This window comes from Somniosus microcephalus, chromosome 8 (assembly GCF_052327205.1).
Source record: "Somniosus microcephalus isolate GS21.2 chromosome 8, FLI_Smic_1.0, whole genome shotgun sequence".
NCBI lineage: Eukaryota > Metazoa > Chordata > Chondrichthyes > Squaliformes > Somniosidae > Somniosus > Somniosus microcephalus.
Window position 1 is genome coordinate 17313290 of NC_140994.1, and position 14975 is coordinate 17328264.

Here is a 14975-nt window from a genome sequence, read left to right on the forward strand (position 1 = left end):
TTTTGGTCGCCTTATCTGAGGAAGGATGTTCTTGCCATGGAGGGAGTGCAGCGAAGATTCACCAGACTGATACCTGGGATGGCAGGAATGACGTATGAGGAGAGATTGGGTCGATTGGGCTTATACTCGCTGGAGTTTAGAAGAATGAAAGGGGATCTCATTGAAACTTATAAAATTCTAACAGGACTAGACAGACTAGATGCAGGAAGGATGTCCCCGATGGCAGGGGAGTCCAGAACCAGGGGTCACAGTCTAAAGATAAGGGGTAAGCCATTTAGGACAGAGATGAGGAGGAATTTCTTCACCCAGAGAGTGGTGAACCTGTGGAATTCTCTACCACAGAAGGCAGTTGAGGCCAATTCATTAAATATATTCAAGAAGGATTTAGATATATTTCTTAAGGCTAAAGGGATCAAGGGATATGGGGAGAAGACAGGGAACTGAGTTTGGATGATCAGCCATGATCTCACTGAATGGCGGAGCAGGCTCGAGGGGCCGAATGGCTTACTCCTGCTCCTAGCTTCTATGTTTCTATGTTTCTTCACTCCTCTGTCCTCCCATTCCTGTTACCCAGCTATGCCACCTTTCATTTCTCCCCTCTCTGGCTCTTTTCATCCCAATCCCGACCCTAACCCCCTGCTTTCCTACTCTCCTGCTGAAACCCCAGCCTTGAATTCTCCTTGCATGTATTTTGGATGGGATGTTAAACCAAGGCTCCATCTGCTCTTCTCAGTTGGATGTAAAAGATCCCAGGCACCATGAGGACGAGCAGGGGAGTTCGCCCAGTGTCCTGGCCAACATTTATCCCTCAACCAATTTTGCTAAAACCGATTATCTGGCCAGTTATAGCATTGCTGTTTGTGGGACTTTGCTGTGTGCAAATTAGCTACCACGGTTCCCTACATTAGAATAGTGACTACACTTCAAAGTTCGCCATTGGCTGTAAAGTGCTTCGAAATGTCCTGAGGTCGCGAAAGGTGCTACACAAATGCAAGTTGTTTGTTTCTTTAGTCGACAGTGACAAAGGCTGCAAAAAGGTAGAGGAGGGCTATTACACCACTATCAGTCAGAAGATGTCCTTAGGGCCAGCTTCTACATGGGGCGCCGACAAAACCCTGCTCTACCTCTCTCTCAACTGCTTCACTGCCTCCACGCTGTCAAGACGGTTTGGCTCATCGGAGGCTGGATGTTGGACACAATTTCCTTCAGCTAAACATTGGAAAGACCGTAACCATCATCTTCAGCGCCCTCCATAAACTCCATCCCCTTGCCACAAATTCCATCCTCCTCCCCAGCCAAAGTCCAGAGCTGAACCAGACTGTTTGCATCCTTGGCGTGCTATTCGACGCCGAGCGGAGATTACTACCACATAGCCACTCCATCAGAAAAACCGCCTACTTCAACATGCAGAATACCCGACTCTGCACCTACTTTAGTCCATCTGCTGTTGAAACCCTTATCCACGCCTTCGTCACCTCCAGACTCGACTATTCCAATGTTCTCATGACCAGCCTCTCATCCTCCACCCTCTAGACCAGCTCATCTAAAACTCTGCTGCCTGTATCCTATCCCAGACCTCAGGTAGATGTAAAAGATCCCATGGCACTGCTCGAAGAGGAGATTTCTTCCAGTGTCCTGGCAAACATTTATTCAGCAACCATCAATAGAACAGATTATCTGGTCATTATTTCACTGCTGTTTGTGGGACCTTGCCAAGGGAAAATTAGCTGCCCTGTTTCCATACATTACAACATCAAAAAGTACTTCTTGTCTTTGAAGTGCTTTGGGACATCTGGAAGTTGTGAAAGTTGCTATATAAAGTGCAAATTCAAGACATAGTGGAAACATATCCAGTGCCCTAATTAGATTTACCATATAACTGAATAGACTACCACCCTTGCAACAGTGAAACTCTCTGTTCACATAGTTAAACCCATAAATAATAGTGGAATAAGGCCCAGACAGAAACTACAGTATTCTAAAATGTGCTTAAACCTGCCTGAGCATGGATTGGAACCCTCAAGTCCTTCAAATGCCAACATTGAAATAAAACTGAAGAAAACAAGTCTTTAGACCAGACTCCTTTTGAAAGTACGAATTCAGATTCAGATCAAACAACCTGAAGCTGACAATATAATGAGAACTGGCTGGTAGGATGTGCACCAAGGATTAATTTGCTTTCTGATTTTTCCTCCCTTCCCTCCAAAGAAGCTTCTTGTCCAAGTCGCTTGCAAGATTGAGAATTTTAAATGCTGGAAGTGCACAGTAGGCTTGACCAGCACCTGAAAGAGCACACGTTCTGCTAAGCGTTGCAGCACAATGTTTACCTCTCTTTCTCTTTCGGATAGACGCTAAACCGAGACGTCTGCTCTCTCTGGTGGACGTAAAGATTCTTGGCACTATTTTGAAGAGGAGCAGGGGAGTTCTCCCTGGTGTCCTGGGCCAATATTTATCCCTCAATCAACATCACTAAAAATCAGATTATCTGGTCATTATCACGTTGCGGTTTGTGAGAACATGCTGTGTGCAAATTGGCTGCTGCGTTTCCCACATTACAACAGTGACTACACTTCAAAAAAAAGTACTTCGTTGGCTGTAAACGCCTTGGGAGGTCCAGGGGTCGTGAAAGGCGCTATATAAATGCAAGTCTTCAAGTTACTCTTGGCTTGCTGCGTTTAACCAACAGCTTCTGTTTTATTTTAACACATTTTCTTTTAAAAAATCAACAGCTTGTTGTGAAAAGAACAGAAAATACAAGCCCACGTTTTAATGTCCCACAGCATCATGCATTGGTATAACACGTCCGGCAGTTGGGCCAACAATGCACTAACTTCTCCATTATAAATTATTGATGATGCTCTGTCAAATAGGTGAAACAGTAACTTTGTTCTGGAAATAATTCACCATAAAAAAGGGCCCCTCTGCATGAGCCACACAATTCCTTTACCTAAAAACTTATTGGAGCTTTTTAATTTTACCTCGTTCTACTATTTTATCGTTTGAATACTGCTCGAGAGGCAGCAGCCCAAGAGCAGATTTTCTTTACTGAATCCCCCATCTATCATCACAACTGGAGATGGAAGCCTGTGGAAAATTCTCTTGACTTCATAAGGTCACTGAAGAAGGGATTTTTGTAACATCTGCTTCCCAGCTGCCTCCGATAGGCACACATAGTCCTTCATAACAGTGTGCATTATGTGCTAATTCAGATGAGTGCATTCCCCTTGTATGGGGCACCACGGTGAATCAGGTTGTTGTGAAGTCCACATAGTTGGTATATTTAAGAAAAGGAAATCAAAACTGTTTTAAATAGAATTTAGCTTTCATTCCCCACCTAGTCTTGTTTACAAGGCAATTTGCTCATTCTAGTTTACCATTAAACCAGCTTTAGTTACATTATCCCCAAAGATTTGTCTCTATTTAAGCTTTTGCTAATGTTGTAAACAGTACATATTGCACTAATAAATCGATCTTAAAAGCAGAAATACTTTTTATTTTAGGGACCAAAGCTTCAGAAAGAAAAACTAAGCAGAATCAGGATTGAGGAATGTCAAATGGGAGGTTTCAACAATTTTAACAATGCAGTACACTCATTCCCTCCCCACCCCAAAAAACTCATACAATCGTCAATGACTGTGGACTGCTTGAAAGACAAATTCATGCAAGTTGTAAAAGAACTTACGGTGCTCGGTCATGATTCATTCCATTCTGTTGCTGTGGTTTCTGGGAGCTGATTGGTGGCAAGATTGGCTTGGTGTTCATTTCAAGGCCCCTGCGCAAAACCTCCCTGATCTGCTCCGTATCTGAAATTAGAAAAAGACCCTGCTTCAAGTGATCATCAGAGGTTGGAATCCTGAAGAGCGAGATTACCAGTTTCTAATCATTGACGGCGCAAGATTATGTTACATATAGGATATACAGCACAGAAACAGGCCATTCGGCCCAACCAGTCCATGCCGACGTTTATGCTCCACTCGAGCCTCCTCCTGTCTTTCCTCATGTAACTCCATCAGCATAACCCTCTATTCCCTTCTCCCTCATATGCTTGTCCAGCCTCCCCTTAAATGCATCTATACTATTCGCTTCAACCACTCCCTGTGGTAGCGAGTTCCACATTCTCACCACTCTCTCGGTAAAGAAGTTTCTTCTGAATTCCCTATTGGACTTCTTGGTGACTATCTTATATTGATGGTCTCTAGTTATGCTCTTCTCCACAAGTGGAAACATTCTCTCTGTATCCACTCTATCAAAACCTTTCATAATTTTAAAAACCTCTATTAGGTCACCCCTCAGCCTTTTTGCGAGAGGAAAAAAAAAAGAGGCCCCCAACCTGTTCATCCTTCCCTGATATGTATACCCTCGCATTTCTGGTATCATCCTTGTAAATCTTCTCTGCACCCTCTCCAGTGCCTCTATATCCTTTTTATATGGCGACCAGAACTGTACGCAGTACTCCAAGTGTGGTCTAACCAAGGTTCGATACGGGTTTAGCATAACTTCCCTACTTTTCAATTCTATACCTCTAGAAATAAACCCGAGTGCTTGGTTTGCCTTTTTTATGGCCTTGCTAACCTGTGTCGCAACCTTTAGTGATTTGTGTATTTGTACTCCGAGATCCCTTTGTTCCTGTACCCCACCGAGATCGCACCCTCCAAGTGATAAGTGACCTCCCTATTGTTCCTACCAAAATGTAATACCTCACATTTATCTGTTCTGAACTTCACTTGTCAATTTTATGCCCATTCTGCAAGTTCATTCATTTCTTCCTGTAATTTGTTGCAGTCCTCTCAGTATCGACTATTTCCCCCAATTTGGTGTCGTCCGCAAATTTAGAAATTGTGTTTTTGATTCCAAAGTCTAAATCGTTAATGTAAATTGTGAACAGCAGTGGTTCCAACACTGATCCTCGTGGAACACCACTACCCACCTTCTGCCACTGTGAATAGCTACCCTTTACTCATAATCATAATCAACTTTAGTGTCATTGTTAGTGCACAAGTGCAGTACAATGAAATGTAGGCTTGCCAGCCAGCCAGCAATCCATTGTGTTACTTGCCCCCTGACACCGCATTTTCTGACCTTGTTCATCAGTCCATCATGGGGTACCTTATCGAAGGTCTTTGAAAATACAGATAAATTACATCTACTGCATTACCAGTCAACTCTCTGTTACCTCTTCAAAAAATTCAATAAGGTTGGTCAAGCAAGATTTTCCCTTTTGAAATCCATGCTGACTATTCATTATTATATTTTTGGTTTCTAGATGTTCTATGTTGTATATAGGATTAGATAAAACATAACCTACTGTGGTTAGGCTGCACCTTATCACTTTGGGAAAAAAAAGGTGAAGGAATTGACTAATGATTTTGGCTGCTTCTCTCGAGCAGTATTCAAACAAAGCCATTAGGCTGCAATTAGCAGCATAACACTGCCATTTTGTCAAGGGGTGGGTGAAAAAGTATGGAACCATTGAGTCGGTCTAGCTTGTTGATGCATGTACTAGACCCATAATCAAGTCGCTGCTAGAACCAAAACATGGGCCTCCACTGCAGTGAACCGAGCCCCTCAGGGACACAGGACCCCTTCCCATAAACTGTTGCTCGCCGCACCTTCGAAAATGCTAAAAATACAGATTTATTGCAGTATTCCCAGTTGTCAATTTTGCTGGCTATATCCCAGCCCCTCCCTAGTTGATGGGCCATTTAAGCTTACACTTCATTGCCTTCAACAAAGCAGAAACCCAGTTGTTTTATTTCCTGCTGCATTTGGGAGGTTGTGCTGCAGAACTCTATACATATAGCTTGGATGGCGGTCACAGAATTTTCAGTTTTCTGACTCGTCTTTAGGTCAGTGGTATTTTGTGGGTGTCGGATTTTGATTGGAGGCAGTTTTGTTAGGCAGCTACACTGTTCTGTCGCTGCCTTCAGGTTTGTCATCTTTTAAATGATGTCAGGGCCTAGTTGCCTATGGGCAATGTTGGGCTTTGTGCCATTGTGGCTGCTTGTACAGGCATTGGAAAGTTGAGGGTGTTGGTGCTAAATTATGAGTTTGTCACTCTGTGCGCTATGAGGTGCTCTATGGGAGATTGGGGGGGGGGGGGGGGGAAGAGGAGAAAGAGAATACCTCTACATAGGCTGTGATTGTGGGGTCTTGTACTAAAGCTTTGATGGGGGGTGGGGGGTGTTAAGTCTGTGGGTTGTATTATAAATAATCACAGACTCCACTGTTAACAAAATAAAACACGTCTTTACTATTCAGAGGCTCGGGCGATTCTGCCCTAGTTAACGTATCACAACCCTTATATACTGGTGTGGTCACTATCGGTATTACAGTATACATGAGCCAATAGATAGTGCCACCCTAAAGTAGTGCTCTTAAAGGCGAACGGTTACATTCTATAGTTCCCTTAAAGGTAAACGGTTACATACACAACACTCCTCCCTTCCTAGCTTATTACTTACAGAATCCCGTTAAACATACAATCTTCAACTTTATATAAACAGTTTGCAGATATACTCTCGATGGAGTCAACGTCATATAACAATTTACAGATATACTCTCAATGGAGTCAACGTCATATAACAGTTTACAAACATACTCTCAGTGGAATCAGTTTACAGGTTCAGTCTCTGTGGGAACAGTTCATAAATTCAGTCTCTGGTATTAATTCGTTCCAGACAGCATCCTCCATAGCTTTTTTTTTTTTTAACAGCTTGTACTTTCGTCCTGTTGAACCAGCAGTGTTCGGACTGAGGTAGTAGAAGTAATAATATTTTAAACAGTTATTATTTTCTGCTTCTTCTTTTTCTTTTCTGCCTTTTTGAAACTCTCCGAGCTCTTTTCCCGGCTGCCATCTGTAGCGCCACCAACTCTCTATGTTCCTTAGACCTTAAGTGCTTCCTCAGGATTTCAGCACTTTGGGAGTTCCCATCACAATTTGGGCAGACCACATCCTCATAACATTCGGTGTCACTCAACAGGTCAAAACCCTTCTTCAAGCAATCATATTCATCCTGCTCTTCCTCGGATGTCTGCCCTTCCTTCCCTCCTGGCCTCATTTGTGCGTTCAATCCTTTCCCTTCCTTCAGGGATTTCGTTATCAGGCTATTTAATCCTTCTACTGAAGTAGCTGTTTCCCCATTCTCCTGTTCCCCTGGACGTAATTCAGCGTACTCCTCCATTTCATCCATCATTTTCTCCAATGCTTTCATCTTCTCTTCCTCTTGTACTTTGGCTTCCAGTGCTTGGAGAAGTTGCGCCTCGATGCTCTCTAGCTCATGTTCAGGGCCCATTCCCAGTTGAAACTGTTCTTCAAGTCGGTCAACCTCGGTAATTGCCGCCTCATATTTGTCTTGGGCTTCCTTCCATATTTTTATGAGTTCTGCCATGTCTTTCACCTCTACATCCTCATCTATGTATGGAACTTCTACCGATGAGTCTGTCTTGGCCCGGAGCTCCTCAAGAATTTCCTGCAGCCTTTGGACTTCTTGCTCATGTTCAACCTTTAGTTGCTCATATACTTCCAACGAAACTAGCTTTTCGGAGGTTGCTGAGTTAACCCCCTCCAGAATTGTAGTCTGGGCCTGTTCATACTGTTTTTTCAACTTCTCGCACTCTGCTTGTAAGGAGTCGTAGAGAAGAACTGGAATAAAATCCTGGCTTCCTGAAGATTCCTCTTCATTTGTTTCTTTCGCAATTTCCTGTTGGAGTTCAGCCAAGGCTGCTATGCTATCTGCCTCTCGAAGTCTCTCTGCCATCAACTCTTCTTTATTCTTGCAGTCCATCTCAGCCATTTCCCGTTTACTTTCATTTAACTGAGTGAGTAGTCCCTTATTTTGGGCTGAGAGATATTGCACCTTCTCATGTAGACCCTTGCACTCCTTCTCTGCTTGACATAGCTGATTACCGCTGATTTGGTTCTGCGCTTCAAGTTCCAACATCCTTTGCTTAACTTCTTTCAGTTTCGCCCCTATAAGCTCCTCTTGCAACATGGCCACATTATTCTCATCAGGTAAAGAAGCGTTTCTCTTTTCCATGTCCAAGATTTGTTTCTGCATCTCCTTAAGAGCACCCTGTGATTCAACTTCTCTTAACTTTGCCTGCACTAGCTCCGTCTCTAATTGCAGAACAAAATCCTCAGTGCAGCGTGATTTGCCCTTCTGCTGTATCTCTAGATCATGCAAATATTCTAACCCCTGAACATCATCAGGGAGATGTGATCGGTAATTGGTCACGATGGCTCTACGGTCGCTCTCTGCTTGAGCCAGTAGGTTCTGTTGTCTTTCCAGACTCTCCCATTCGGTGTCATAGAACTTTTTCATTGTTTTCATCTCTTGTACGAGGCGGTAACTTAATTGTTCTAATTGTTGTTGTACTTTGAAATAGCGTTGAGTTCGAGCCCGGTGTTCCTCCGTAATGCATATGTCTGTAGCTTGAACAGACTCAGAATTCTCTGTCTTTATGCACGCCATCGATTTTCCAACCTTAGTCCGTGAGTTAATGTTAACCTTGTTTTTCATACATAAGCTGGACTTATCGTCTTCCGGCTCAGAGTCTGAGCTGCTTGTCTGCACCGAGTCCTCACTCGTCATTGCTTGTCGGTAGTGCCATTCCATGTCTATTTTCTTGATCCACTCCCGTCCGAGAAGTGGTGGTCCTCCCTCAGGTAGTACGTACAAATTCATTCTTGGGTGTACTTTACCCCTATCTCTCACCTTGACTCTTATTTTCCCCATAGGGTATACGCGATGCCCCGTGTATGTCTGTAATACGAACTTGGTATTTCTTAAGGGTATGTGAGAGAATAGTCGGTGGTAGTCCTTTTGGTTAATGACTGATACAGCTGATCCCGTGTCCAGCTCCATTCGTACTTGGACTCCAGCTATTTTTAGTGTGACCCAGATCGTCTGTAGATCAGTTACTTCACCCACATTGTGGATTCTCAGACTATCCAACTCCTGGCTGTTTGGGTCTGAGTCTGAATTTTGTTCGTCTGAACTCTTTTCAGCCACCTGATGCACCTTGTTGTACTTTTCTTGTGGTGGTGGCTTCCTTTGTTTGTTGGTCTTCTTTCTGGACCTGCATACCTTCGCGATGTGACCCAGTTTGCCACATTTCCTGCACTCTTGATTCTTAAACCAGCACTGATTCTGGTCGTGCGTTGTCTTTCCACAACGGTAGCATTTGGAAATGCTTGCAGTAATTTGATCCTTCAGCACTGCTACGATCTCTTCGAAGGTCTGGTCCACTGGTTTAACTGGTGCTATTAGATGTTTCAAGAGCCCGTATGTTTTTGCTCCCATCGAATTTAACAAAGTTATTGCCTTGGCGTATATGGCTACGCAATATATTCCTATGCGTTCCCCATACGTGGCCCTGTCTTCTATTTCAGCATTACAATCATTAATATTTCCTCGCTTAGGCATCTTCTTCTCTTTCCGAGAACAGCACAAGTATTTCTTTACTTATTATTAATTTTCTTCTCTTCTTGAGAACACCACAAGTATTGCTTTACTTATTTCTTGTTTCTGAAAATTCTAATTAATTTTCTTCTCTCTTCTTGAGAACACCACAAGTATTGCTTTACTTATTTCTTGTTTCTGAAAATTCTAATTAATTTTCTTCTCTCTTCTTGAGAACACCACAAGTATTGCTTTACTTATTTCTTGTTTCTGAAAATTCTAATTAATTTTCTTCTCTCTTCTTGAGAACACCACAAGTATTGCTGTACTTATACTTATTTTCCCTCTCTTCTTGAGAACACACCAGCCTTTCTGAAAAATCTTATTACTTTCCTGAAATTCTTAATAATTTCCAAGATGGCGGTTTCCCGCTTCTTCCTTCTTCTTCAGCGGTTTCCCCGCGAAAAATGGCGGCTTTCCCGCGCTTCTCGCTCTCCCCGCCCACTTCGATGGCGGTTTTCCCGCGCTTCTCGGCGCTCTCCGCCCACTTCAATGGCGGTTATCACCCGTTCCCCGACGCTGACTTTCAGGCCGAGTGCGGGCCTTATCAGCGGATGCGATCGATGGCCCGGCTGCGCCTCGCACTTGAAAGCGGCCCCCGGCCTCTGGCTCACCCGCTCGCGCGGCTCTTGCTCGCTCCCTCCCGGGCTCTGGCTTACCCGCTCGCGCGTTTCACCGCGGCTCTTATCAGGGATTGCGATCGCCCTGTCTTTGCAGCCAACGCTGCGGCTTACCCACGAGGTTATGGAGGCTTCAGGGTCCTAATGCCTGTCGCTTCCAGCCTGTCGGTTCCAGACTGGTGAGGATTGAAACCTCTCTTCAACGTCCTGTCTTCGGACGAAGCCGCCGTGGAACAACTGCCGCAGGGTTCGAATCCTGACTCGTCGCCAATGTTAAGTCTGTGGGTTGTATTATAAATAATCACAGACTCCACTGTTAACAAAATAAAACACGTCTTTACTATTCAGAGGCTCGGGCGATTCTGCCCTAGTTAACGTATCACAACCCTTATATACTGGTGTGGTCACTATCGGTATTACAGTATACATGAGCCAATAGATAGTGCCACCCTAAAGTAGTGCTCTTAAAGGCGAACGGTTACATTCTATAGTTCCCTTAAAGGTAAACGGTTACATACACAACAGGGGGGAACGACCATGTGTTTTATTTCCAGTTGCAGAAGTACCCCTTCAGCTCCTTCTACCCTACGTAAACTGCTGTCCGTTTCCTAACTCGCACCAAGTCCCATTCACCCATCGCCCCTGTGCTCGCTGACCTATAATGGCTCCCAGTCCAGCAACAGCGCGTTTTAAAAATTCTCATCCCGGTTTTCAAATCCCTCCATGGCCTCGCCCCTCCCTAGCTCTGTAATCTCCTCCAGTCCTACAACATCTCGGCACTCCTCCAATTCTGGCCTCTTGTACATCCCCGATTTTCATGGCTCCACCATTGACAGCCGTGCCTTCAGCTGTCGAGGCCCTAAGCTCTGGAATTCCATCCCTAAACCACTCCACCTCGCTACCTCTCTCCCCTTTTAAGACGCTCCTTAAAACCTACCTCTGCTTGTTCAAATATCTCATGTGGCTTGTTGTCAAATTTTGTTTGATCACGCTCCTGTTAGTGCCTTGGGATGTTTTACTACATTAAAAAGGTGCTATATAAATGCAAGTTGTTGCTGTTGCTTAGTAGAAGAGCAGTCAGAAGCTCAATTTCCAAGGAACCTTTGGAGCTGCAGGTTGGATCCTCCTGGCTGAGCACATGCCAGCAGTAGCATTCATCTCTCTAAATGCAAGGCACAGTAGGCAGGTAAGGCAAGCAGAGCGAGTGCTTCAATCAGCACTCCTGCCAACACCACTGAAAGTTCTGTCCACATATCAAGCAGCAAGTTTGTGTGTTTACTCACTGGAAGATCCTGTGGCTTATGTGAAGGGGGCAAGTGCAATACCATTGGCGATTTTGCACTTACTTTATTTTCCTTGCGCAGGGTTGCTGATGGAGACTGCAGCAGGAAACTCTGTGCTGGTGGGTTTGAGAAGTGGGCCACAAGCAAGGAGATGGGGAAACAATGAAGCCTCCTAGGCCCCAGAACTCAACTTGCTGGGCTCTGTGGGGGTGATTTCTATCAAGAGATGACATTAGGATCCAAAGCTACTACTTTAATGCATCTACCTGGATCATGGTACCACCACCGGTAACAGATATAAATGTTACTGGCCCAGAAATTCGGGTCTCCACGGGTGAGTGCGCACGGGGTACTCACCCGTAGGTCCAATGTAAGTGCCGGTTTCGTGCATGCGCTGCGTATGCGCGGGAAACCGGCACTTCCATTCCCCTGAAAGGGGTTCAGAAGTCGAACGCGTGCGTGGGAGAGGCAGCGCGTGTGCATCGAACTTACGTTTTTTTTTTGCAGGGTTCTCCGGGAGGGCAAGTCTCCAGCAGTTACACGTTTAAAAAGCAGGCGCAAGGCCTGCTTTTAACAAGGTAAGTGGTGAATTAATTAAAATTAAAACATTTTTTCCCCCACAGGTTTATTATTTTTAAATACTTTAAAGAAAGGTAAGTTTATTTTTAGCCCAGTTAGAAAATGCAATTAATTTTTTCAAAAATTGAAATTGTTTAAAATAGTTATTTCATGTAATTTAGTTATTTTAAAAATGTGATTTTTAAAAAAATGTATTTGAAGTTTTAGTGATGTTTTGGGGCTTATAGTATTTATAGGTTTGACAGCTCTTCCTGTCAAACTTATGAATGAAGCATTCCCTGCTACGATTGGCTCCCCATGGCCCACGTGATCCCAGGGGACGCATCGAACTAACTGCGCCCCTGGGATACGCAAGCACTGCGCGCCGGCAGTTGGAGCAGGCCCAGGATCGGAATCCCACGCGGGCCCACAGCTCAACGGCCGGCACGCTAGGTAAGTGCAGGTCAGGGGCTTGCACCCGCGGGAAGCCCCCGACCCGAATTTCTGGGCCAATATATTTTTTTCCCCAAGCGAGTACTTTGAACATAAAATATTGCTTTAAATCTTTTCTTCTCCTTTCTGGCTGAGCAAAACACAGAAGGTTTTTGTTTCGGCACCTTTTTAAAACTATATGCAGAGATACAGTTCAAAAACACAGTACTCAATTTACATGTGGTTTTTCCTTTCTGGGTAATCAAGAAGTCTCAGTTGTGTGCCAACCAAATGGCAACTTTATTTACAAGAACCTACTGACTCATTCACTTCACTGCTCCCAGTCACTCAGTGACTGTTACACAGTTTACTCATTAAATTCATTAAAATGATCTAATGATACAATTTCTTTAAGCACTAAATTTCCATCTTGTTATTTTATCTTAATTTAAAAAAAGTTGAATTATCCAATTATTTAACAAGAATTAACTCTGAATTATCCAAAGTAGACGATGTAAATCTATCGTACCTGAAATTGCTCAGCTTTGAGTCAATCTAGCAAGTCGTCTTCCTGCAATATGTACACTTTTTTTTTAAAAAAAAGTCTGCAACGAGCTGATAAATCTACTATTCTAATCGCATGCTTAATTTAAGGTACACTTCAGAGAGACGAACCCAGGGGCCATGGAGAAATAGGAAACAATGTCAGGTATGGCAAATCACATCTTTGCATCGTATGCTGTTAAATAGCTGCAAGATATGCAACACTCGCATATTACAAAACAGCAAGACCCTTCGAATTAATAAATTGCAAGAGTTCAGAAGCAAAAATACATCTCAACAAAAAACATTCATGGTGTTTTTTTTAGCAAATGGAGACTGCAACATGTGGCATAAGTCAAAAGGGAAAGTGTGAAATTAGCCAAAACTTCTGGAGCTTTTTCTTCCTCATCCCAAGAATGAAAGGTGGAAAGAAAAGTACGCCAACTTTGGATCTTGTCCAACGTGAAACATTTGTGCACCTTGCTAAAGTAAGATAATGCTACCTCAAGATTTACCTTTATCTGACAAACGGCGTGGCTGCATCTCGAGATAAATACTCCTGCTATCTTCTTCGTCTTCTGGGGGGCGGCTTAGATCCACCCATGCACATTTTGCACTCACGCCACTCAGGTTTGATCCATCTGTCTCTATGCCTTTGTCCACTCTTTCCTACAAAAGGGGAAGAAAAAGAAGTCAAAAGAAATTTTAGATTAATATAAGCAGCAAAATATATATGTGTTTCTAATCATATGAATCACAATAACTGAATTTCAGTCAGATGTTTCATAATATTAGTTACAGGAATCATAAAAGTTCTAATGTGTTTTGAGTTAAGATGATTCATTACAAAACAATGGCTCTGAAAAGTTATTGGTTACATATTAAATTTGTTGCACATCAGTGTATTTTACTCCTAAATAAAAAGTGAGTATTTTATCCAAATTATGGTCACATTTAGAAAGTGAAAACAACCTAGTTTTTTCCCCCAAAAGAAAAAAGTTAATCAGATTGAATACAATATCCTTTGCTGATTTAGTGAATCATCTGGATGGATTACTTAATAAAATCATAAAAATAAATCCCAATTAAAAGCATAAATTTATGGTTGATGCTCGGATCCAACATACTGCATCACGAAATGATGAACACAGAATGGCTCCCGTGATTCCCCACAATTCTTCCCATCGGAACTGTACCAGTACAGGGAGACAGTGGAGAGCTTGCCATCTGTTTTTTTTTTAAGCTGTTGTAGGTAAACAATGAGTGGAAACAAAGCAATGCCAATAAAGCATATTTACCACTTAAATAAAGGAATGTTACTATTTCTGTTGAGAACAGTTTTGGTCAGAGGTAGGATTTCTCAACAAATTATGGTTGCACACCTGGATTCACAAGTTAAAAAATAAAACTAAATTGCCACTTTAAATGGGGGTAGTGTATACTAGCTCTGAATTAAAGAGCTTACACACAAACAAACAAACAAACGTTTTTTTGGGCAGGTGTAGCAGCAGAGAAAGAGGAAAAATAGAACCGGTACAAGCGAGTAGTTACCTGAAGGTGGGGATCAGATTCAAATATAGTCTCTCCTCTTCGCATGTCTGTGATTAGCCAAGAGCCACCTGCTCTGTAAGACAATACATAATACTTTAGGGCATCCATACTGAATCTCTTGGTATCTATCCCATGTTTATTGCAATACTCAAAAGCAGACAAATTAACAAATTAATTAAAACTGATTCAGTGAAACAGCAAAATATAACAATTACAATGTGAAGTTTTTCAAATCACTTTGTAAAACCTGCCTTTATACTGTACTATATCAAGTGCATATTGCAATGACTCCAGTATGCAGCCTGTCCCACATCTGATTGCCCACTTCTCATACTGGCACCATCATATAAACACTCACCAATTTGGCTATGAGCTAGGATAGGATAATAGTATAAATAGAACCATGATTGGACAGAATCACCACAATCTCTTAAGTAATGTCCCCAGACAACTCCATGGGACATCATTTTGTTGACACAATCAAGGCAGTGGTGTCCTTTGTCCAATAATCATTGCATTTTCAAGAG

General features: G+C 42.9%; 1 protein-coding gene across 5 annotated transcripts in view; it reads right to left on the minus strand.

The window, feature by feature from the left end:
* The window catches only part of sufu (suppressor of fused homolog (Drosophila)), a 148546-nt gene that overhangs the window by 50768 nt on the left and 82803 nt on the right, over positions 1 to 14975 (minus strand). For all 5 annotated transcript variants that reach the window (XM_085994298.1, XM_085994301.1, XM_085994299.1 and 2 more), the window contains 3 exons: positions 14449 to 14521; positions 13413 to 13566; positions 3683 to 3803 (listed from right to left, as the gene is read on the minus strand). In XM_085994298.1, the coding sequence (XP_085850424.1) occupies positions 3683 to 3803; positions 13413 to 13566; positions 14449 to 14521 (348 nt within the window). The remainder of the gene's footprint in view (positions 1 to 3682; positions 3804 to 13412; positions 13567 to 14448; positions 14522 to 14975) is intronic.